At 51.4% G+C, this 24,114-nt stretch overlaps 1 protein-coding gene across 5 annotated transcripts in view; it reads left to right on the top strand.

The window, feature by feature from the left end:
- JAG1 (jagged canonical Notch ligand 1) overlaps positions 1–18,608 on the top strand; it is a 35,674-nt gene extending 17,066 nt beyond the window's left edge. For 2 of the 5 annotated variants that reach the window (XM_032605803.1, XM_032605804.1), the window contains 22 exons: positions 163–223; positions 4,034–4,164; positions 4,400–4,519; positions 4,958–5,071; positions 6,450–6,563; positions 7,144–7,257; positions 7,671–7,717; positions 8,053–8,226; positions 8,627–8,777; positions 9,573–9,737; positions 10,218–10,331; positions 10,826–10,939; positions 11,023–11,136; positions 11,276–11,392; positions 11,879–11,906; positions 12,366–12,451; positions 13,551–13,664; positions 14,311–14,420; positions 14,501–14,734; positions 14,946–15,077; positions 15,267–15,417; positions 16,399–18,324. In XM_032605803.1, the coding sequence (XP_032461694.1) occupies positions 163–223; positions 4,034–4,164; positions 4,400–4,519; positions 4,958–5,071; positions 6,450–6,563; positions 7,144–7,257; positions 7,671–7,717; positions 8,053–8,226; positions 8,627–8,777; positions 9,573–9,737; positions 10,218–10,331; positions 10,826–10,939; positions 11,023–11,136; positions 11,276–11,392; positions 11,879–11,906; positions 12,366–12,451; positions 13,551–13,664; positions 14,311–14,420; positions 14,501–14,734; positions 14,946–15,077; positions 15,267–15,417; positions 16,399–16,856 (2,963 nt within the window). In that variant the 3' untranslated portion in view covers positions 16,857–18,324. Of the gene's footprint in view, positions 1–162; positions 224–4,033; positions 4,165–4,399; positions 4,520–4,957; positions 5,072–6,449; positions 6,564–7,143; positions 7,258–7,670; positions 7,718–8,052; positions 8,227–8,626; positions 8,778–9,572; positions 9,738–10,217; positions 10,332–10,825; positions 10,940–11,022; positions 11,137–11,275; positions 11,393–11,878; positions 11,907–12,365; positions 12,452–13,550; positions 13,665–14,310; positions 14,421–14,500; positions 14,735–14,945; positions 15,078–15,266; positions 15,418–16,398 lie in introns of all 5 variants that reach the window. The other 3 variants (XM_032605800.1, XM_032605802.1, XM_032605801.1) reach the window with 3 other exon arrangements.
- The last annotated feature ends 5,506 nt before the right edge of the window (positions 18,609–24,114 follow it).

Genomic DNA, 24,114 nt, shown 5'->3' with positions numbered 1-24,114 from the left:
GCACCTCCCGTCTTCCTCTTCTTGCAGTGGGCTTGATACGAGATCTCTTTAAAACAGTGGATTTTGTTGGCTTAATGGACGAGGTCATTCTCATGGTGGTGACAGTGTGAGAAACTGGCAGTGTGCTGACACATCCTTCTGTGTTTTTTTGTTTTTTTACAGCTATTTGCCGGCAGGGCTGCAGCCCCAAGCATGGGTCTTGCAAACTCCCAGGTGACTGCAGGTAAACAACTAAAGTCTTTTTTTTCCTAATAATGACCCCTTTAATACAAGAGGAGGACTGACTTTATTGTGAATAAGCCTCGTTTACTTTGGAGGACAAGAAAGCATTACCAAAAAAAAAAGTAGGCACATCCGAAGCTTATTAAATTATACCAGCTGTCCAGTGAAATGCACACGCTTCTCTCTCGGGGGGGAAAAAAAAAACTCTTCTGGGCATAGTCAGTGACTTCACGTATTAACGGTTCTGTAAATTGATAACTCGTTTTTATAATCTTCCCCTTAAAGTGCTAATGGACTAGATGGAGGGCTGTGGGTTTGGTTTTTGCGGCGGTCTCTCTCCTCCTCCACCCTTCAGCCCCCGCCTGGTTTTCTGTCTCCCAGCCCTCCCCCACTTTTCCCATCAATAGGGGAAAGTGGAGCATTCTTTAGAATGGGATTAGGACAATCTCCTGGCCCCTTTGCAGGCGGGAGCCTGGCCGGTGCTGAGAGGTTAATGGCTGCGCTGGAATCTTGTCAGTTGAGCCTGATGAATGTAGACTTTTGCTGCTGGCCTTTGAAGTCTGTTCTTTTATGGTCCCGGACAATGCAAGAAGCCAAATGGAGACCTCCCCCACGGCTTCCCGATTACAGTTTTTGGAACTTCTTGAAATGTACATCATGCCAATCTGGGAAAGGCTTGTTTCAGGAAATACTGTTGGTGTCTGTGGCATTTTGACATGATCGCCCACTTTACTCTCCTCCCAAATCTGAAGGATTAGCAGATTTAATGTGACACTCAATGGTTCCTTTGGGCCTGTCATGTTTTCCCCCAAAGCTACCCCAGTTTGAGCCCAGGGAAGCTTACGAATCCTTAGTCTAAACCAGTGCATCTCAAACTGACATTACCTGGGACTCTCGTGATGACACAGATCCTGATTCCATAGCTTGGGGTGGACTCAAGTCTCTGCATTTCTAACAAGCCCCCAGCAGTGCTGTTCTTGCTGAGTGGGCGGCGGGGGGAACCGTACTTTGGGATTCACTGCCCCCAAACCTCAGTACTCAGAGTGTCATTCCCTGAGTTAACCAGGGACATGTGGAAATGCAGGCTGCTGGGTGCCACCCCACACCCACGGAACCCCAGTCCCTAGGTTGGGCCCAGAAATCTGCATTTCGACAGGCTGAGCACAGCCACAGGATTTTGCCGCTCTGAAAATCCTGAAGACCCCTGTGGTCCTCCGCTGCCGCAGCTCGCCTCCCATGCAGCGGGGAGCTCTGGGGCTTGAAGCTGAAGTGGGAATCAGGGCAGCTGGAAACAAAACAAAACCAGGCTGGCCTGAAATTGTCTCTTCCTGCGCTTCAGAAAGATAAGTGTACTTTCTGGAAGACTGAAGGGCTTCGCCTGCGAACCCCCATCGCTGGTGGCAGCCGACTGTGGTGTTTAACGGCGTTACTGTCAAGCTTGGGGGCAGGCTCTTCTTCGTGAAGGTTGTTCGGGAGAGTCAGATCAGCCGTGCTCTCAGGGACTCTGCTGCGCCCGCTTCGTACTCAGCACGCGGGTGCTCAGCTCAGATGAGTATCAGTGAAGGGCGACCTCGATTTCTGCTCCTGTCATCAGAATAAACACACGGCTGCCTGGGGAGTGCCCTCCCAGCCAGAACAGCAGGCTTTGTTTCCAGAATTTAGGCCTTTCTCTTTCGAAGTCTCCCTCCCACTCCCTGCCTGGACTCGCAGGCCCTTATTTACTTAAGGTGTGACTTTCCCACACATCATTTGCATGGTCTCCCAGGCCATCTCCTTCTCCTTCCCTTGAAAAATCAAAACAGAACCTTCTCGCCAAGGAAGTTCTGGTTGCGTCCTGCTCCAGAAATAGCTGATGGCAAGTTACCTGTAAGTTGTCCTTCGGATCATGTATTGCAGAGGTGTGTTTTGTCTTGTTTTTTCCCCCACATGAGAAAACTTTACTGCTTCTCTTGCTCCCAGGTCGACCTGGAATCCCTTTTTCTGGGTGCACAGTCTTGCTTTATTGCGAGCCTGCCAATAATATCAGACTCAATTATGAATCATCCTGTGAGGAAAGTCACTTCAATTTCTCATGAGAACCTTAATCATATATTATTACACTGGGATAACCTTGTGGATGCCTCTTTTAGGGTCAGTATTTTCATTTGTTTTCTTTTGAAGTCATCCAGGGCCTCTTGCGGTTCCTTTCTTATGCTTGGGTATCCAGCTCTCACTGATTAAGAGCCGAGGCGGGTCCTCAGCTGCCTCTTATCCCTTGTATTAAGCAAATTGAAGAGGTGTAGTGATCCTTCATCTGGAAGGGAATGAGGGAAAGACTGTAAGAATAATGCTATTTCCCAATCAGTTCCTTCTTAATATCTACCTTTCAAACTAAGAATATCAGTCTTTACACAAGCATCCCCGTGATCTCCCACTAACTTGAGTGTCCACTCTTAAAAACAATTTCTACCAGAGGATTTACTTTGTTCTTATTTTACTCCTTTAATAGTGCCTTGTCATTTAGACCAGAGTTTCGTTTTAGATAAACCAGAATCCTCTGATTTTTAAACCACACAGCCTGGTGGTTCTTTGTATTGGGGCGTGGATGGCTTGCTCTTAGAAGTTAGGAAGTGGTGAGTCAGAATTCTCAGGGGCTGAGTTGACTCTCGGCCGTGGATGATTAGCGATTAGCTGGATCCCTGTAATTTTCCCATGACAAGGATTTTTAGCCCACCTCCAGCTCTCTGGACGCAGAAAGCCTTTCCTTCTTTGCGGGGGAGGCGATTCTGACCATGGCTTTCCCGGGTCCCGTCATGGAAATATTTGCTGGTCGCTGTTTCTGGCTCACCCCACCTTCACTCCACTGTGGGCTGCCCCCCCCGCCCCCCCCCCCCCCCCCCCGCCAGCTCCTGTTTGCTAGAGCTTGATTTCTGAGAAGGCAGTTAAGAGTTTCAGAGGGCTTGAAACTTGAGGGGAGAGTAGCTGAGCCCCTGCCCCAGGTGAAGGTGTATGTTTGTGTTTTTGTTTGGGGATCAAAGGCACCATTTGGCCTCCAAAGAGTCCGATTAATGAGGCGCTTATAAAGGAAACTCGACTCCCTTCCCCAATACGAGATAAACCAAGTTGACTTTTTGTGTGTGTGTTTGCAAAGTGAGAAATAACTATAAAATAAATTAGCCTAAGTAGCCACGAGGGGGGCAGGTCATAAATCATGGACGGAAATGGTTCCAAGCGCTGTTGCTTTCCTCGTCCTCCCTGCAGAAATGGGTCCAGAGATCCTACCCCATCTCTCCAAGGAAGGGTGCCCCTCTCCCTCCTTGTCTGATTTCAGGGAGCCTCCTTGGGAGGCAGTTTCCTGCCGCACTTGGTGTCTTGGTGCATTTTTGTGCGCTGGGGTCGTGACTTGCTGCTGAGATACAGCCCAGCCGAGCTGCTGTGTAAAACTTGCCCAAAGGGCTGCATCTGCAGAGGCTTTCGCATGGCTATTGTTGTCACTGCAGGGAGAGCCCTTTCCTTCCCCCCAGGGCTTGATTTATTCCAAGCCTCCGCCCTGGGCTCATGGGGGAGCCTGAGAAGAGAGAGGGGCTTTGTGGAGGGCAGCCCAGTGCTGGCCTCTCCCCAAACAGCCCTCCTTTTGTTGGGAGTCGCCTGGGAGGGGACCTCAGTCCAACTGGGAAAATGTTTGCTTAGAGGGAATCCCCGGACAGACCTTGACAGTCTACCATCCTGTCGCCAGAAACAGCAAGCCTGGGCTTTGCATCCTTGTGTTTTTCTGGCTCCGATCTCCCTGCAAGTTCTAAAGGGTAAAGCAGGGTTTGCTGTGTGTCCCCAGGTGCCAGTATGGCTGGCAGGGCCTGTACTGTGACAAGTGCATCCCACACCCAGGGTGCGTCCACGGTACCTGTAATGAGCCCTGGCAGTGCCTCTGTGAGACCAACTGGGGTGGCCAGCTCTGCGACAAAGGTATATCTGGGGAGGGCCTGGGTGGAGCTGGAGGTCGGGGGTGGGGTGTGGGTGATTTGGTTTGTACTTTCATTTATTTTTATTTGCAGGGGCTTTTATTCTAAATTTGTTTGAATTTGCCTTTAACCCTGTGAATCTGGGTCTGTTTCCCTCGGTTTTAGTTTTTAAGGAGGAATGGGTCTAGGAACACAGTGTTTCTGGTCTCTGAGTGACTTCTTTGGGGTCTTTTTGGCAGATCTCAACTACTGCGGGACCCACCAGCCGTGTCTCAATGGGGGAACCTGTAGCAACACAGGGCCTGACAAATACCAGTGTTCATGCCCTGAGGGGTACTCAGGACCCAACTGTGAAATTGGTAAGTGGTCCAGGCGCAGTGAGATCCCTTTGTCTAATTTTTCTGTACACTCGGCTTAAATACACTTAGGGACTCGTAAAAAGATGAAAATATCCTCCAACGTTAAGACCTGTCCTCCCAGCCGTTCCGTGGGTCTTTGAAACCTCTGTCCAGTTGCTCAGGTGGTTTGGGGGCTGCGGATTGCATCGGGGGCGGCGTGTACAGGGCAGTGACCCAGCTCCCAGGTCAGAAGCTTGGAGAAATGGGGCCGGAGAGCTTAGCAAGAAAGATGACTTCCTTTCCGCCCCAGACACAGCGGGGTTACGTCCCACACCTGCTTTGATTTCTTGAAACGAGCTCGAGGGGGCGGCCCAGGCGTGGGATTTGGTTGCCAGGGAGAGTGTTAGGTAGCCTCTCTCGGTGGGCGCCCCTTGCTGACTGCTGTGCTGGTGTCCACAGCGGAACACGCCTGCCTCTCTGATCCCTGCCACAACAGAGGCAGCTGCAAGGAGACCTCCCTGGGGTTTGAGTGTGAGTGTTCTCCGGGCTGGACCGGCCCCACGTGCTCCACAAGTAAGTCTGCGTTTTGGCTTGTGCCCTTTCTTGGCGGGGAGGGGGGGAGGGGGGTATTGTGTCAAGATACAGGGTTGTGGGTCCCACGTCGGTCTTAGTGATGGGTCTGTCTCGGTGGGAGGGGGTCTGGTGGGGAGGCTGGCCTGAGCTTCCGGCCTCTGCCCTTGGAAGTCTCCTGGCACCCCCATCCTAAGGCACCCTGCTAAGCTAGCACACGCATCTCTGACTGCAAGAAACTCGCTCGTGGGGTAGCTGCGTCCTTTTCCCTGGACTTGTGCCTCCTCTGAACTGAATTACGGTTATTCTCCTCGAAGCTGTACAGAGGATGCCTGCGGGGGAGGTCGTCATGACTGAATTTCATGGTGGGGACAAATTTTGAAAGAGGGACCAGGGCTACAGAGTGACAGTGGCTGTACACCAGGACTACCCCAGTGCTTCCCAGTACAGGTCTCTGGGTCCTACGGTTTCCCTTTGGAATTGGGGAGTTCGTACCTTCCGCAGGCTCCTGGGGACTTCCCTGGTGGTGCAACAGTTAGGACTCCGAGCTTCCAGTGCAGGGGACGCAGGTTCGATCCCTGGTTGGGGAACTAGGATTCCACATGCCACGCAGCGCGGCCAAAACAAAAAAACAAAACACACACAAGCTCCTGGATTTCAGAGGTGCAGCCAGGCCCGAGGTCCACGGTCATCAGCCCCCTGAGAACAGCATGCAACACGGTTAAGGAGCTGGGTTCTGGGGTTGGATCACCTGGGCTGGCACCATGGCCCCGCCACCCGTCACCATTGTGGGACTGTAGTCACTGCCAACCTGTGCCCTGTTTAAACGGGAGAGTAGCAATTCCCGTCTCCTAGGGGTGTGACGGCTCGGTGAGCAGATTCATGAGGAGAGCCTGGCACCTCCTACACGGGCAGGAGGTGAATCGCTAAGAGGCCTCGGGAGTCTACTGCAGAAGGGGGGGGAGGTTGGGCACCCCAGGCAGGTGATTTTGGGAAAAGTCTGTGAGTAAACAAGAACATGATTTTTTTTTTCACCAGCGAAGAAGTTATTTTTCCTTACCTCTCCTTAGTTACCTCTGTGCCGTGATGAAACTTTTCTTTAAAAATAAAGGGTAGGCAGTGAGAGATGTCCTGAGTTACCCAGGGCTGATGCTCCGGGGATCCAGCTGGCTCTCCCACCCGCTCAGGTTGCGGATTAAATGAACTGGGCCAGTGGGGGATTTAAAGCTAAAATCAGGCCTTATCGTCATCGTAGCAGTCACTTGCAGCAGGTGTCTGGCTCTTAAGTGAAGGCCCCTCGTGTGAGGGGTGGTATTAAATTATCTAATTGTCAAATGGATTGAGATTAAATTGCCAACCCTCTCCTCTTTTTGTCAAACAGACATTGATGACTGTTCTCCAAATAACTGTTCCCACGGGGGCACCTGCCAGGACTTGGTTAACGGATTTAAGTGCGTGTGCCCGCCCCAGTGGACGGGCAAAACGTGCCAGTTAGGTAAGAGAATTCCTGCACCAGGGCTGGCTTGATCTGAGCGATTAAGGGAGATGTACATGCGGCCAGCAGTGCAAGTTTGCGTGCCATCGTACCAAGAAGTCATTTATTATCTAGGGTCCAGCCAGCAGGCCTGGAAGAAATAACTCGCATGCAAATGGCCTGGCTCTTTGAGGCCCTGTGGGAAAGTCGTGGGATTCCTTGAACCATGTCAATCGTCTGTCCGAGGAGTGTTCAGCTGGGTTCCAAACGGGGATGATCTCATGAGGAATGAGCTGTCTGCATTCTTTTTTGCCACTATTAAATCCCAGCAACTAGGCTGCGTTGGGTTTTGCACAGAAGTGCCTAGTGGCTTTCTGCTGTCCTGTTGGGGGCTAGTTGTTAACAGCAGCTGGAAAGTTATCAATTAGCATTCCTTATTGGAGCATAGCTAGGGGAGAGGGTTCAGATGTTCAAAGTAGTATCTCTTATTTAGCTAGCTTATTAAAATGTCTCGTTTCAGACAAACTATTGGTGTGTTTTTTTTGAGGGGGGAGGTGGGGTAGAACCCCATTTCTCACTGTTCACCCTCTCTGTTTTTCAGATGCAAATGAATGCGAGGCCAAACCTTGTGTAAATGCCAAATCCTGCAAGAATCTGATTGCCAGCTACTACTGTGATTGCCTCCCGGGCTGGATGGGTCAGAATTGTGACATAAGTGAGTGAGACTGTTTCAATTTTGATTTTCATGAAACTGGGGTGTTGAAGGCATTTGCCAGCCGTATTCAGGCTCCAGGTCTAAGACTTGAGTAGTGGAAGGAGAACCTTATAGAGGGAATGTTTTTGGAGAGAGAGTGATGGGCACAGAAATGAAAACATACACGTTATCAGGCTCATTAGCTGGTAAAAAACGGCCGTACTCTGATAAGGTGGCTAAAACAATGATGTGAAGTTTCAGTACCTCAGTCTGGAAGAACTAGGGAGTGTTCCCACCAATAACCTCATTTCACGGGAAGCACGCAAGAAATCTGATTGGAGGTTTTTATCTGTCCTGAGCAGAGAAGGCTTTTCAGTTAAGCCCAATTTCAATGTAAATTGCCCCTCCAATACGGTGACTTGTTTATTTTGTAGATATTAATGACTGCCTCGGCCAATGTCAGAATGACGCCTCCTGTCGGGTATGTAAATCTTTGCTTATATCAAAACCTTAGTGATTGACAACAAGCCTTAAGATTTATGTGACCCTGGGAAAGCTCTGTCCCTGGGAGATTTAAAAATGCAGGTGAAAAGTGAGTCTCTGGAAGTTTCACTCAGGCTCATGTTACCCCAGCCTCCCGGGAGTCATCTTGAAGGCATGCACATAGAAATTCCTCTCTCACATTTGGAGAGGTTTGGCATCTCTTTCAGTGAATCAGCTGAAGCGCGACAGTCACGCTGAACCACTGAAGCCCTGTGTTTGTGGAGCACCTAGAAAAAAAGCATGTGTTTCTCACCCTCCTTCTCCTCCCTCCAGGATTTGGTTAACGGTTATCGCTGTATCTGTCCACCTGGCTATGCAGGCGATCACTGTGAGACAGACATCGATGAGTGTGCCAGCAACCCCTGTCTCAACGGGGGTCACTGTCAGAACGAAATCAACAGATTCCAGTGTCTGTGTCCCACTGGTTTCTCTGGAAACCTCTGTCAGGTGAGCTGGGCTAGAGCGTCCGATGGCCAAGTTTTCACAGGCAGTCTCCTCCCCGCCACCTTCCCATTCCCAACACTGTCTGGAACCTCCTATTGAGTAGGGATCTCTGCTAGACACACGCCGTGGAAGGAGGGTGATGAGTGATTTTCTTCCCGTTGTCCGGCAGCCTGTCGATTTCTCTTGGTCCGTTTCATCCCAGACCCAGCACTCTCTCATTCTGCCCTGTTGTCTCAAATGCGTACCTGGACAGTCGCTAGGACACAACTGTAAATCATGCTGGGTGTTCTCCTAACAGAAGCAGACGGAAGGGTCAAATTCCAGTGGCCGCTGCCCCAGAGGAGTCATAATCACACCTTTGTTTTACTTTGTGTCCCCCCTCCCCTGCCCCTGGCCCTCGCAGCTGGACATCGATTATTGCGAGCCCAATCCCTGCCAGAACGGTGCCCAGTGCTACAACCGCGCCAGCGACTATTTCTGCAAGTGTCCCGAGGACTATGAAGGCAAGAACTGCTCCCACCTTAAAGACCACTGCCGCACCACCCCCTGTGAAGGTACCTCCCTCCCCGCCAGGGTTCTGGCTTGTCTTCAAGGCTGCTGTCCTCTGCCCGTTCGTCACTGCCCCGTGACACTCGGGGGGAAGCCAGAACATGTGGAAACAACCTATTCAGGCCCACCAGTTCGGGGGGACCATACCTGCAAGTAGCCCAGGGCAGAGAAGGGAATTCATTTAGCATCCCCGTTCTGGGGGACGCTGATGTGCAAGGCCGAGATGGATTCCTCAGGGCACCTCTGCCAGTAGAACTTTCTGCCACGGTGATATCTGCACCGTCAGGTACAGTAGCCTCGGGACACGTGTGGCCCGGAACGTTTAGTGTGTGACCAGGGCAACTAGAAGCCCTGATTTACTTACTTTTCATTCACTTAAATTTAAACGGCCGCCTGTGGCTGCTGTGTGAGATGGCTCAGGCTTCCAGGTTCCTGCAGCCGTAAGTGCCCTTACATCGAGGGAAAGGCTGTTCCTCCTCCTTAGCCAGCTTCCAGCAAATTTGGTAGATGTATCAGTAGAGGGAGGATGAACAGGGCCCGCAGACACGTGGGCTCCTGGCTCCATAGGGAGAAAACGCCTAAAAAAAAAAAAACTTTCCGCCTGGGGTCTCGGCTTTGCCTGTCACAGCGTGACACGGCATGTTGCCAGTCTTGGCCACCGAGGTGCTGGCTTCTTACCCTCATTAGCCTGGCTAAGGTGCCTGGCTCCAGGAGAGCAGGCGTGGCGTGTGGGTCCTGGGCTCAGGAACACCGGGTCTTCGGGTCCCTGGCGGGGATCTGACCCCAAGTCTGTCTCGCAGTGATTGACAGCTGCACGGTGGCCATGGCCTCCAATGACACGCCTGAAGGGGTGCGCTATATTTCCTCCAATGTCTGCGGTCCCCACGGGAAGTGCAAGAGTCAGTCGGGAGGCAAATTCACCTGTGACTGTAACAAAGGCTTCACTGGAACGTACTGCCATGAAAGTAAGACCCCGCATCCTCGGGGAATGGGCCGAGGTCCCCCAAACCCTGCCCCGGCCCAGCTGGGGGGCATCTGGAATCATTTCAGGAGAGATCAGTCCAGGTTTACCATCTACAATCTAAGACTGAGGTCATGTTTAACGTACGAGATCACCGACGCCTCTTAAGTCTTCAGCACGTTTATTTTAGAATGTTCTGGAACCTTACTAGATCGGGTGGTCCGCTTTGCCTAGGAGTTTCCTCCCCACTCTCTCCAAGTAGCTTAGTGTGAAGACATTAAATAAAAGGGACGGGGTGCTCTCTGGAGGCCCCTGCTTGATAAAACTGCCCGCCGGATTCAGAAACAGTCCTGACGGAGTTCAATGTTGAGGTGCCCAGTGTATTTTCTCAGGAGGGGCAGGGAAACCCGTAGAACAGTGCTTGGCAGTGGCATTACTTTTCCTTCGTTTACTTACCTGTTTCTGTTTGTTTTTCCTTTCACAGATATTAATGACTGTGAGAGCAACCCCTGTAAAAATGGTGGTACTTGCATCGATGGTGTCAACTCCTACAAGTGTATCTGCAGTGGTGGCTGGGAGGGCGCCTACTGTGAGACCAGTGAGTTCAGGGGTCCTTTGGGGACAGACAGCTCTGGGGGGTGTGGGCAGGACAGAATCCACATGGGAAGCCTTTCTTCTTCGTGGAAATATCTGGGAGTTGGACCCCGACAGTTCCTGCCCTGGGACGGCATGGCCTGTGTCCTATTTGCATGTGTTGATGCTGACGCCAGCCAGCGGGAAGGAACTTCTGCAGAGGAGCTTATAGAATTAGACCCTGTAATTAGGATGGTAGATATCCCCGCTTGCAGGAAAAGTGATCATCTTGCTGTTTGGGTTGTCCTTTCTGCCCATCTTGACTTTAACTTCCATGGCCTGTCGGGGGGCTCCTTTATTCCTGGGAAAGAGTGACCGTGTTTAAGTCCCCGTGTGTCTGCTGGTTTTGAAGTGGGCGCAGAAAGCAGGGGCTGGGGGTGGAGAGATGCAGTCCTTAGGCGTCGCGGGGCGTGGATGGGCCTGGGAGCGTCTTCAGCCGGCTGTCTCCTCTGATTGCAGATATTAACGACTGCAGCCAGAACCCCTGCCACAACGGGGGCTCGTGTCGCGACCTGGTCAACGACTTTTACTGCGACTGTAAAAACGGGTGGAAAGGCAAGACCTGCCACTCACGTAAGTGGTGGCCGGCTGGGATCCTGCCCTGTCTTCCGTGAGCAGGGCCGGCCAGGGGCTCACGCCGGGATCTTCTCTTCCAGGTGACAGCCAGTGTGATGAGGCTACGTGCAACAATGGTGGCACCTGCTATGACGAGGGGGACGCTTTCAAGTGCATGTGTCCCGGAGGCTGGGAAGGAACGACCTGTAACATAGGTACCTTTCTGCCCTCCCTGGGCCTCACAGGGGCCGTGGGCATGTGAGCCTATGACTGTTTCCTGGGACCTGGTTTCTGCCCCTCCAGACTGTCGCTGGATCCTCAGGGAGGGTGGCCTTGTCTGCTCTTGTCTCATAGCCCGAAACAGTAGCTGCCTGCCTAACCCCTGCCACAATGGGGGCACCTGTGTGGTCAATGGCGAGTCCTTCACGTGTGTCTGCAAAGAAGGCTGGGAGGGGCCCATCTGTACGCAGAGTGAGTGTTTCCCCTCCCCCCACTTGCCACCTTGAACTCTGAGGGCTGCAGGAGTCCATCCTGACACCCCCAGGGACTGGCAATGGAAACCAGAAGCAGAGCTGTTTGATGTCTGCTTCTGCATCACCTGGGTCTGTTCTAATGACTTGATGGGATGCAGCCCTGACCTGGGCATGAGAAAGTCGCCGAGGAGATAAGTGGAGACAGATGGCGTCGTGGTTCCCAGCTCCGGTCTGACTAGCAGCCTGTCTCCATCCATTCTCACACCCCCTGCCCACCCCACCCAGGGCCTCTTCCTGTGTACATGTGTCCCACGGTGAATGGGACCAAGTGTGGTGTGGGCCTGGTTCCAATTGAGCAGAGGTCTTAAGCTCCTTCTGCCGGTGTTAACGACAGCTTTATCATCTGGGTATCGTGGAAATCACTGGTGTTTTGACTTAGGGCTAAGAAGGCCTCGCTGTTAAGTTGTCTTTTTTTACTTTGCAGATACCAATGACTGCAGTCCTCATCCCTGGTAAGCACGGCCACCTTTTAAGCTGGCGCTTTATTGTTGGCTGTGACGCGTGTGGGGATCCTGGGGATCTTGCTTAAAGTGCAGGTTCGGATGCAGGAGGTCTGGGGGCTGCTACACATCCCTCCTCTCTGACAGGCTCCCAGGCAATGCCGGTCCTGCTGGTCCGTGGACCACACTTTAGTCAGGGTGTGTCCTCATTTAGAGCAGTGATTCTCAACCTTGGCTGCACGCGAGAATTACCCGGGGAGCATTTATAAGTTCCAGTGCCTGGGCTGCAACCGAGACCCGTGATATTAGACTCTCTGGGGGTGGGACCCCAGCATCAGTGTTTTTAAAGCTCCCAGGCGGTGGTGCGTGTGAGCAGGGGTGAGAGCCGCTGATCGTAACTGGCATGGCTACCTTTGAACTGGCAGGGGGAGTGGTGGACTGGTGGTGACCGAGGGGTCTTTGCTTTCATAGTTACAACAGTGGCACGTGCGTGGATGGAGAGAACTGGTACCGCTGTGAGTGCGCCCCCGGCTTCGCTGGGCCCGACTGCAGGATAAGTAAGGACCACCTCCGACTGGGTCTTCCCACTCCAAACCCTCAGCCTGAGAGTTTTCATCTTTAAAATAATTATGGCCATGGTTCTAAGTAGCCTTGACAAGTAATCTGCCTCCAGCTGGGATTAAGGTGGCTCTGGCCGGCCCCTCCCTGGGGGACACAGCCCTCCTTGCTCTAGGGGAGAGAGCGTCAGCCACAGAATTTGGTGATTAATCTACTCTGAGGTCCTAAGGAAAGAGTGTGCCTGTCCCCGTGACTAACATGAAATTATGGGCAAGCGGATGTTGCCCCAGCCATGCTGGTAGGGGACAGAGCTAAGGCCACAGAAGGGACTGGGGCTGTGGTCTCCAGGGCTTGATCAGGCCCCGGTGAAATGATTAAACAGAATGGAGGCAGGCAATGCAGTTTTTCAGGAAGTTCACAGTTTATTCTTTATTTTGAGCCTTTTCCCTACTTTTTTTTTTTTACCTGCCCTTTCTTTTGCCAAAAAGGGTGATAGATTAGTTGTACTACTTTCTGTTCTTGTCCCTAAAGTATTTAAAGTTTTACTGGTCCTTGAGGTCCCCAAGTCTGGGACTTCAAGAACTACTAGATGGGGGATCTGTGTATCTGTTTCACGTTTCTGAATCGGGAGTCAGCAAATTATGGCCTGGGGGCCAAAATAAAGTTTTATTGACACACAGCCACACCCTTGTTGATGTACTGTCTAGGGCTGCTTTCATGCTGCCACGGAGTTGAGCAGGCATGACGGAGACTACATGGCCTGCAAAGCCTAAAATACTTACTAGCTGACCCTTTTCAAGATCTTTGCCGGCCCTTGTTCTAAATCGTACTATCAGAGAAAAAGGAACCTCAGTTAAAAATTGCTGCTTCCCCATGATTCTCAGCTGTTAGAAATCAGGCTAGTGGTGGTCCTTGCGGGGCAGTGACTGGAGACTTTGGGAGTACTGATGATCTGTTTCTTTATTTGGGTGCTGGTCATGTGATGAAAATGCGTCAAGCTTATACTTAGAAAGCTTATCTGTACGTTTTGTCAGTAAAAACTTAGAAAAACGTTGCTGCCTCCCACTGGGGCCTAAGCTCGAACTCCATTTTTCCTAGACATCAACGAATGCCAGTCTTCACCTTGTGCCTTCGGGGCAACCTGTGTGGATGAGATCAATGGGTACCGGTGTGTCTGCCCCCCAGGGCACAGTGGTGCTAAATGCCAGGAAGGTAAGTGGGCCGGGCCCAGCTGCCCGTGTGTCCTGCGGGCTGAGCAGGCACTGCAGTCACTGTTTTGACTGTTCGTGAGTGGAACTATGCTCAGAGAACACGGAGGGGACATCCACTTGGGACCACAGGGAAGGGGAAACCTGAGGGGGGGGGCGGTCCCGTGAAAACAGCGTAGCTGTTGGTTTTAGCCAGCTGTTGCCACAACTATGCTGTGTGACAACCATCCCCGATCTCCGTGCGTACGACAAGTATTGGTGTTGCTCGTGGGCACAAAGGCACAAGCAGAGCGATGGATGCCTCGGCTTGGGTGCCCAGGTCTGTGTGCCACCCCATCCTCCTCGGACCAGCACTGTATCCAGGGCACGTCCTTTCCCTGGCAAACAGTAGGCTCTCAAGGGGCCAAGCTCACCGGGGAGAGACTCTGCTCACGTTGCATCCCAACGCACTGCACTGACCAAAGCCGGTCACGTGGCCGGGTGCAAAGGCCACTGGGGTGGGAGGGATGCTTGCCCATCGTAGGAGCAACTGTGTTTTCATGGGGCAAGGGGCAACAGGTGTAATCACTTCCCGACAGGCAGGGAGTGAAGAATCAGGAGAACTGTCTCCAGAAAAGGCAACTCCTCCCACTCACGAGTCTCCACCTCAGTTTCAGGGAGATCTTGCATCACCGTGGGGAGTGTGATACCTGATGGGGCCAAGTGGGACGACGACTGCAACACCTGCCAGTGCCTGGACGGGAGGATCGCCTGCTCGAAGGTAGGCGTGGCCCCAGCCGCCGGCGTTCTGGTTCTGGAACTGCCAACGAGCGTCTCCTGAGCTCTACTCTGTCTCTGCAGGTGTGGTGTGGCCCCCGCCCTTGCTCGCTGCACAAAGGGCACAGTGAGTGCCCCAGCGGGCAGAGCTGCATCCCCATCCTGGACGCCCAGTGCTTCGTGCGCCCCTGCACTGGTGTGGGTGAGTGCCGGTCCTCCAGCCTCCAGCCCGTGAAGACCAAGTGTGCCTCCGACCCCTACTACCAGGACAACTGTGCCAACATCACGTTCACCTTCAACAAGGAGATGATGTCGCCGGTACGGAACACCTTGCTGGCTTTGGAGAGGTGGGGTGTGTCTGCTTGCCCTAAAGCAGGGGTGTCACGAGCTCGGATCTCCTCCTCCTTAGCCTAGATTCTTGTCTTACACCAGAGCTCAGCTTCTGAATATAGCTTCACTTTCAAGCAAACAGCAGCCTTTCTTCCTTCCGCTCTTTTACGTGTGTTTGGATTTAAAAATCTCGTTCTAGGGTCTCACCACAGAGCATATTTGCAGCCAATTGCGGAATTTGAATATTTTGAAGAATGTTTCTGCTGAATATTCAATCTACATAGCTTGCGAGCCTTCCCCTTCTGCAAACAATGAAATACACGTGGCCATTGTGAGTATGAGACCCATGCACGCTTAGTTGTTTGATTGCCAAGTAGCTCAGAAACTTCACTTAGCCAGTGTCCAGATGAGCAGATACATTGAAGGAGAGCTTGACGTACACGTGTGGTCAAATAATTTTGAATGAAGGTGACTGTGGAGTGTCCCTGACCCTCTGGTTTGATGAGTCTTCCTTTTCTAGTCTGCTGAAGACATCCGGGATGATGGAAACCCAATCAAGGAAATCACCGACAAAATTATAGATCTTGTTAGTAAACGTGAAGGGAACAGCTCACTGATCGCCGCCGTTGCGGAAGTGAGAGTTCAGAGGCGTCCTCTGAAGAACAGAACAGGTAGGTGGATGGGGGCAGTGGTCCCTTTCTGCGAGGACTGTCACGTCCGTCTCATCGATAAGACCAATACCGGGCTTCCCTGGTGGCGCAGTGGTTAAGAGTCCGCCTGCTGATGCAGGGGACACGGGTTCGTGCCCCGGTCTGGGAGGATCCCACGTGCCGCGGAGCGGCTGCGCCCGTGAGCCATGGCCGCTGAGCCTGCGCGTCGGAGCCTGTTGCTCCGCAACGGGAGAGGCCCCAGCAGTGAGAGGCCCGTGTACCGCAAAGAAAAATAAAATAAGACCAATACAACCGGCGTCCAGTAAAGCCTCCAGGGTGGGGAGTTACTTGACGGTTCCCTACTCAAGGACCCCCCATTTTTAACTGAGAAAACAGAGGCCAGCTGACGTGACCAAGGTCACATGGCAAAGGGCAGAGGCGGCCCTGACTTGTTCCCCTGCCTGCAAGCTGTGCTCCAGCAGGCGGGCGCCCTTCCAGGCACGCATTGTCTCTGGGTCCCGGGAAGAGCATGGCTGTGCCTTGAGCGTGTGTCTGTGCGGAGCCTGTCCTGTGCTCCGGTATCGGGGGACAGCCCGTCCTAAGCACTGAGACACGGGTTTGATAGATGGCTCGGTGGCCCCGCAGGATGTCCAGAGGCCCCCGTGGGTGCCCCGAGCATCACCGTTCTAGTGAAGCGACTTGCCGGGCGCAGGACCACTGGGGGCATTTGAGCCGTCCATGCCGGGATCCTCTTGCTGATGCTTCTGAAAACCGGCTCCTCTAATGAGCTGCCTAAGTAGCCAGACTCCCCGTGACCGTCCCAGATGCTGCTCCGCGCCGAGGCGGGAGCCTCTACGGGCTGCTGCTCGGCCTGGTCTCCAGGGATGCTGGGAGGTGACGATGTGTGGTTGGGAAAGGGACTCGTCCCCATGCGCCCTTCTTAGGGACCAAGGACAGGGGAGCCGTGGGCGCAGGGCTCACGGGGGTGCCCCTGCCTTGCAGATTTCCTGGTGCCCCTGCTGAGCTCGGTCCTGACCGTGGCCTGGGTCTGCTGCCTGGTGACTGCCTTCTACTGGTGCGTGCGCAAGCGGCGGAAGCCCGGCAGCCACGCGCGCTCGGCCTCTGAGGAGAGCACCACGAACAACGTGCGGGAGCAGCTGAACCAGATCAAGAACCCCATCGAGAAGCACGGGGCCAACACAGTCCCCATCAAGGACTACGAGAACAAGAATTCCAAAATGTCCAAAATAAGGACACACAACTCGGAGGTGGAAGAGGACGACATGGACAAGCACCAGCAGAAAGCCCGCTTCGCCAGGCAGGCCACGTACACGCTGGTCGACAGAGAGGAGAAGCCCCCCCACGGCACGCCGGCCAAACACCCGAACTGGACAAACAAACAGGACAACAGAGACCTGGAGAGCGCGCAGAGCCTGAACCGCATGGAGTACATCGTATAGCAGACGGCGGGTGGAGTCTGAGGGCGCCCGGGGTTCCAGAAGCGTCTCCAGCTGTCCTGTCGTGTTCCGGTCCCAGGCTGTCCTTGACGTAGAACCCCTGTGTTAATTTAAGTTCTGACAAGCTGGCTTACACTGGCAATGGTAGTTTCTGTGGTTGGCTGGGCAGCACTGCATCGCACAGCTATGCAAACACCAGGCCCCGGGGCCCCCGCCCCTGTCGGATCAGGCTCCCAGGAGAACACCCGGCCCCCCGAGGTCTCCAGCCTCCACTTCTGCCAGATGTCCCGATGGTGATGCAGTCTTAGGATCATAGTTTTTATTTATATTTATTGACTCTTGAGTTGTTTTTGTATATTGGTTTTATGATGACGTCCAAGTAGTTCTGTATTTGAAAAGTGCCTTTGCAGCTCAGAACCACAGCAACTATCACAAATGAGTTTATTATTTATTTTTTTTATTGTATTTTGTTGTTGGGGGAGGGGGACTTTGATGTCAGCAGTTGCTGGTAAAATGAAGAATTTAAAGAGGAAAAATGTGTCAAAAGTAGAATTTTGTATAGTTCTGTAAATAATTCTTTTTTATTAATCACTGTGTATATTTGATTTATTAACTTAATAATCAAGAGCCTTAAGACATCATTCCTTTTTATTTATATGTACGTGTTTAGAATCGAAGGTTTTTGATAGCGTTGTAAGCGTATGGCTTTATTTTTTTGACCTTATTTTCTTATTACGTGTTTCCTATAAGCCAAAAGTAAGGTGTTTGAAAATAGTTCATTTTAAGACAATAGGATGGCCTTCTGTGCCTGGAATACTGGTGGAGTTTTTTTTTTTTTTTTTTTCGTACGACGTCAGATGTTTAAAACCCCGACTGAGGCAGTTTGAGAGTTAGTCTAGAACAAGTGTTTTTTTTTTGTTTTTTTTTGTTTTGCTTTAGACTTGAAAGAGACAGGCAGGTGATCTCCTACCGAGCAGTTTAAGGGAACAAGCTGAGCTATGACTAAACGTAGCCAAAACGTGAGTGGTTGAAGATAATTAAAGATATCAGATTAATTGTGTGAAGCTGGAAGCACACCAATCTTATCTTGTAAATTCTGATTTCTTTTCACCATTCGTAATGTAAGACTGAACCACTTGTAGATTTGATTTTGTGTTGTTATCTACTGCATTTAGGGAGTATTCTCATAAGCTAGTTGAATACTTGAACCGTAAAATGTCCAGAAGGGTCACTGTTTAGATTTGCCAGAGTCCACTGCCTGCCTTAAGTGAGGAAATCAAAATGCTATGACGAAATTTAAGATCAAAAAGACTTATTAAAAACTGACTTCGTCGGTTCACCGTTAAGACCGTGAAGATCCTTTGTATTGCCCTCTTAGTGTTATACGAACATAAACATACATCATTGATGTGTTGTTCCTGGCAATAAATTTTGAAAAGTCATATTTATTAAATTTTTTTGTACGAAAACACGGACCAGTGTGGCCTCTTCTGAGCTTACGTAGTTCTGCCTGGCTCTGCCTTGTGCCTTTGCCAGCGCCCTGGGTCTGTCCTGGTGACTGGGGTGTGAGAAGTAGGCTGTGCTTGACAGGGGCCCCCATCAAGAACGGAAAGCCTTTTCAGCCGTAACATTCTCGAAACCCCGAGGGGCTGCTGTGAAGCTGGAGCTGTGAGCCCCGTCTTGGGGGCCTAGATGCCCTTGTTATTCGACAGCAAGTGTGAATACTGCTTGAATAAACACCACTGGATTAATGGCCTGCAGTGTGGACTGAATTGTTTTGAGCACTTGCGGGGGGGGGGGGGGGGGGGGGAACGCCCACCGCAGTAAAAGGGTTTTAAATAGCTTGGAATTGATGCTGGGGGATTAGGAGGGAGACTGGATGCTTTCTCTTTTATTTTCCCCTGGCTGTTTGGATGAATGTGGATGTCCTGCCGTCACTGCAGACCACACCCTTGTGGCTTTTGTGCACCTTGTGCCTCTGGGCTGGTCTCCGCAGGAGGTGGTGGTTACAAGCTTCTGGGGTGAGGGCCCTTCTGCCCCTCACCACCTCGCTCCTAGGAAGTGCACTAGTGGCTGGCCTCCCGTGCACCCTTGGGGTGCCAGAGCCGGGCTGCTCCTACCTGTAAAGGGCAGGTGAGCTGTGGTTGTTGCTCGTGGCTGCTGGGGCCAGAGGCCAACAAGCCTGCCCCACATGGCGGGGCGGGGTAGAGCGGGGGAAGCTTTGCCTCTGGCATCTCGGCACCGAGGGATGAACCACCAGTGACAGGCATGTGGACAGCTTCCAGCAGCTTTGAGGAGTTGCCAGGAGTTCCCTCCTCTGGTTAGGAAGCTATAGCTTACCCTCCTCGGAGCTGTGACACCCAGGCAGTCACCCCCCTCCAGTCTTCATAGTATAACTCCAGCTGGAGTGACAAACTGAGCGGAGGAAAAGCTACGGGGATGTTTTATCTTTCTTCATTCTTGGGAAGCTTCTCTTTCTACCAGGCTAGGAGGTGTGTCCCGATGGGCATCTTGGTTAAGAATGGATGGCGGGTTGAAGTGTCCCTGGCTCCTTGTGCACGAGTGGAGGCCGTCAGGGGAATCAGTCCGGGACAGAGTTTTGGCTTGGGGAGGGAGCGCGAAGGACCTGGACCGTGACGGGTCTGGGTTTCCACGATGTCTCCCTGTCCTGGAACGGGCCTGTATCACTGCTCTGCGGGGCTCAGGTCAGAGGGAGGGAGCAGTGCTTTCCCGGTACAGACCCGATGAGCAGGACAGTCTTGAGTTCAAATGCTACCTTGCCCTGGTGGTTTGTAAACTTGGATTCTGCAGGACCCAGAATTCCCTGGATAGTTGCCAAAGGCTTGTGTGCCAAGAAAAAAGTTTAATGAGCCTCTGCAATTCTTTATTCCAGGAGGGAAGTGATCTTGTGATTGTTATTTTAAGGAGACTTCTATGCAGGACAGGCTGGGTAGTGGAAAGGATGAGGTGGTCTCATCTGGACAGGGCTCAAAGCCACGACCTTGGTCGTTAAGGGAGGTGGTCCCCTTTCTCCAGGCCCTGGTTATCCTGGGGGCAGGAGTGTGCAAAAGAAGGGACTTAGAACCTTCCCTATCCCCTGGGAATGTTCTGTGCCCTCTGTAAGCAGGCCCTGGAAAAGGAAGAATTTTCCGTCCAGAAACATGGCTAACTAGAACTCCAGCATTAGAGCACATATATACCATGAAACTCCGGGAAAGCATCAGCTCAAAGTTGGGTGCTTTAGGATGGGACACTGTCCTGGGATTCTAGACTTATGTAATGCAGAGTTAGAAAAACGGGGGTATATCTTGACTAAAAGCCCAGTGAGACTGGGTGATAAGCAGAAGCGGAACTTGTAAGCTGGGGCGGGGGTTTCTCTTAAATACAGAGTCCCAGGCCTGGCCTATGATTCATACGTGGGGCCTGGGAACCTGTATTTTCAACAAGCTGTCCCCTCCTCCCCCAATCCTCCCTGGTTTAGGTACAGCAAACTTTGAGAACAGCTTCACTAAAGTACTAAAGTACAAGCTCTTCCATTAATTACAAGGTTTTTCCTCCTTGTTAAACTGAATTAAGTATTCTGGAAGCCGGTTTGTTGCTCAATTGCCACCTGACATCATTTTTAAGTAAACTAACGACACCTCCCCTTGAACAAGTTGTGGCGTAAGAGCTTCATTTTGTTGGCTGATCTGAGGGGGTCAGTGAGTCAAAGTTAACTTATTTGGTAATATTTCTTAGGTAGCAAAGAGTCCAAGGAACCAGATTGTGGGTTTCCCACATTTCTGAACGGCATACACCCGTCGACCCCAAAGTGAGCAAGTGTGCGGCTAAAAACCAGTTAGTTACCTTTAAAGAAAAAAAAAAAATGTCCCACCGGCCTGCAGAGGTTTGCGACTTAGGCCGAGCAAAGTTCCAGCAAAGTTTCCGCTTTGACGGCGGCTTTCTTTCTTGCCTCTACTGGGAATGAGAAACAGGAGTTCAGAGGTTCCCGGGCTGGGAAGACACACAAGCACTGGGTTATGGGAAGTCTCCTCCTGCTGGTGTGTATTTATACTTTGTAAACTCTGATTCATCTGAGCATTGAAACAGAAATCTGCTTCCTGAGGTTCTGTTTTTAAATAGATAGTTTGCAAAAACAACAATTATTTTTCTTAACATTTTTTTTTCCCATCCCACAAGCAGCTAAACATGCCGGCTCGGGCTATGTCAGGCTCCAACTATGCCAACAGACAGCTTGGTCATCAGAGGTAGAAGGGTGCCCCAAGGCCGTTCTGTGGGGTTCTGGCCCCAGAAGTCTTAAAAACAAAGTTTAGAAACCATTAGGGCAATCGTGTTGTGTCACTTTAAGTCCATGAGATATTCCTGGGTCTATTAAGAATAACGAATTTCCCTTTGTGAACAACTGCCTTCTGATGGTGGTTAAAAGTAAGGGCAAGTGGGGGTGATGCAGGGCTGTGGGTACCGCTGCCTGGCACAGACGGGCCTGCACACCTGCATGGCACCCTCTGAGATCGTGTCAGGAGGGTGCGGCTCCCTGGCTTTGGACAGGAATTCTACCTGTGTCACTTGCTCCCACATGCCGGGCACAGCCTCCTGGCTTACAGTGTGTTTCTTTCAAGTCCCAGGCAGCTTTTACAAGTCTTAAATTCTGCAACATTATGCACGGGCCCCGTATTAACCTGTGATATGAAAGTTGGGGAAATTAACTTGGAGAGTAAAGGCTCTTAAACCCAATGAGAACCTTGAATGGAGGCCTCCCCGCCGCCCCGCCCCGTCCCCTGCAACTGTCCACATCAGGGCACCCAAGGGTTGAATTACTCCGAGAGCAAAAGCAGATGCCAGCAACATGAAAGTAACAGCTTTGTTTCAAAGAGAAGCTCTCCTGGCAGGGACAGTTGGGGCTCCTCCACGATCCCCAGGGGAACACAAGTTAGCAGCTGGCTTCCTAATGACTGCTCAGCGCCCAGACGGGTTGGCCCCCGGCTCTGTTTTGCACCTGAAAAGTGAAAAGCTGCTTTACTTCATCCTTTCTGAGAAATGTGCAGTTGAAAAGCCTTCATTGGAGACCCGCCGGGGTATTAATGCAATCGGTGACCTTACCAGTGAAAGGATCCACCCCTCCTTACTTTCCCAGAAGGGGAAGCTGAGGCCTAGAGAGGATCAGGGACCTGTCCCAGGCCACACAGACTTAGCGACAGCCGAGACTAGAACCTGGGGCTCCTGCTAGCTGGGCTGCTGCGTTTTCTGCGTCTTCCGGGGATTTGCCAGGTTTATGTCCAGATCCTGCCCTTGATGTGATTTTCAAAGGTAAAGAATTGGGAGATCAGCAATTAACAAAAAGGGGGGCCGCAGGAAGCTGCTGTAAAGACAGTGGCATTGATCTGAGCTGTGCCTCCTCTGGGCTTTGCCTAGAAAGTGACATCTTTATAAATCTGTGAGCAACAGATATCTTCCTAACCGAAGGCAGATGAAGGCGCATCCCTTTGGAGGTGATTTCCTTGTTCTTGGGCAGCTTCACATGTCCTTTTTAGTTTCTGCTTCATAGAATTAGAAGATGAATCGCAGGAAAAGAGGCTCAGAAAGGAAAGCAAGCGACAGCCCCCTAGGTCCTACTCCTCCCTGCGCTGCACACTCGTACACGCCCTTCCACAGGGGTTTTCAGGATGATCACGACACTCTCCGTGTCTGAGGCAGTTGGGAGGGTGCAGGCCAGTGTCAGGTGATTTGCAATTACAACAGGCCTCCTCTCACACCCCCTAACCACGGTTGCCTCCTTGGCAGGCTACGTCCAGGTTATGGAGCAAAAAGCCCTTGAGCAGCTAAAAAGATGAAAAGTCAAGGCAGTTGAACGTGATGCCACGCCACGACAGGGTGCAGCCACGCCATGACGGGATGCAGCGGGGCTGGCACAGACGCACCTGGGAGTTCCTGGAACCGCCCGTGGGCCACTCTGCCTCTTCCACCAACACCTGTGCTCTCCCCACCCGCTGAGGAGGGATGGGAGTGGGTCCCACATCTCTAACCTGTTTGTCATGTTGGGGAGGCCAGAATTAGGCGTAGTATGCTAAAGTTTCCTATGCGCTGAGGCACCAGCACCGACCAATTTGGGAAAACTCCATCCTGGGGACAGAAATGTCAACCCTCCAAGTTCAGGACACGGACAATCAGATACCCTCACAGGGCTCTCTGGCTTGGCAGGGATGGTTTTGGGAAGTGTTTTTGAAAGAATCCAAGGCACAAAACAGAAAGGAAGAGCACAAATGTGAAACAGCTACAGTTTTGCACAAAACTGAGGGCATGGTGGCTGAGATGTGAAGGAAAGGGAGTGGGAGGGGCGAGTCAGGCCTCCCCACCCCCTCTGCTCTCCCAGCACCCAAGGCCGGTATCTCTGCATTTGCTTCCTGTGCGTTCTCGGTCCAACACTCAACAAAAGAGGCCCCGAACAGAATGTAAATTGATGCAGCCACTATGGAAAACAGTCTGGAGTTTCCTTAAAAAACTAAAAATAGAGTTAACCATATGATCCAGCAATCTTACTCCTGGGCGTACATCTGGAAAAGATGAAAGCTCTAATTTGAAAAGGTATATGCACCCAAATGTTCATAGCAGCGCTATTCACGACATCCAAGACATGGAAGCAACCTAAGTGTCCAACAACAGATGAATGGATAAAGCAGATGTGGTGTATGTATATGCAATGGACTATTACTCAGCCACAAAAAAGAATGAAATATTGTCATTTGCAGCAACACGGATGGACCTAGAGATTATCATACTAAGTGAAGTCAGACAGAGAAAGACAAATATCATATGATATCACTTATATGTGAAATCTAAAAAAAATAATACAAATCAACTTATTTGCAAAACAGAAACAGACTCACAGACCTAGAAAAGAAACTTACGGTTACTAAAGGTGAAAGGGAAGAGGGAGGGATAAATTAGGAGTATACGATTAAAAGAAACATACCACTATATATAAAATAGATAAACAACAAGGATTTACCATATAGCACAGGGAAGTATATTCAATATCTTGTAATAACCTATAATGGAAAACCATCTGAAGTTGTACACCTGAAACTAACACAATAAGTCAACTCTAGTTCAGTTTAAATAGATAGGCCCAAACATCTCCTCCTGGGTGCTCTGCCTCCAACTGGGCCTGTCACTTTCACCTTCTCGGGCACAGGGCCAGGCTGAGCACTGAGTCGTCAGGGGCCTGCACCCTGAAGCCGCACTTCCTTGATTCCCTTGCAGC

The sequence above is a fragment of the Phocoena sinus genome, chromosome 15, assembly GCF_008692025.1.
Source record: "Phocoena sinus isolate mPhoSin1 chromosome 15, mPhoSin1.pri, whole genome shotgun sequence".
Taxonomy (NCBI): Eukaryota; Metazoa; Chordata; class Mammalia; order Artiodactyla; family Phocoenidae; genus Phocoena; species Phocoena sinus.
This window is presented reverse-complemented; position numbering and strand designations above follow the sequence as displayed.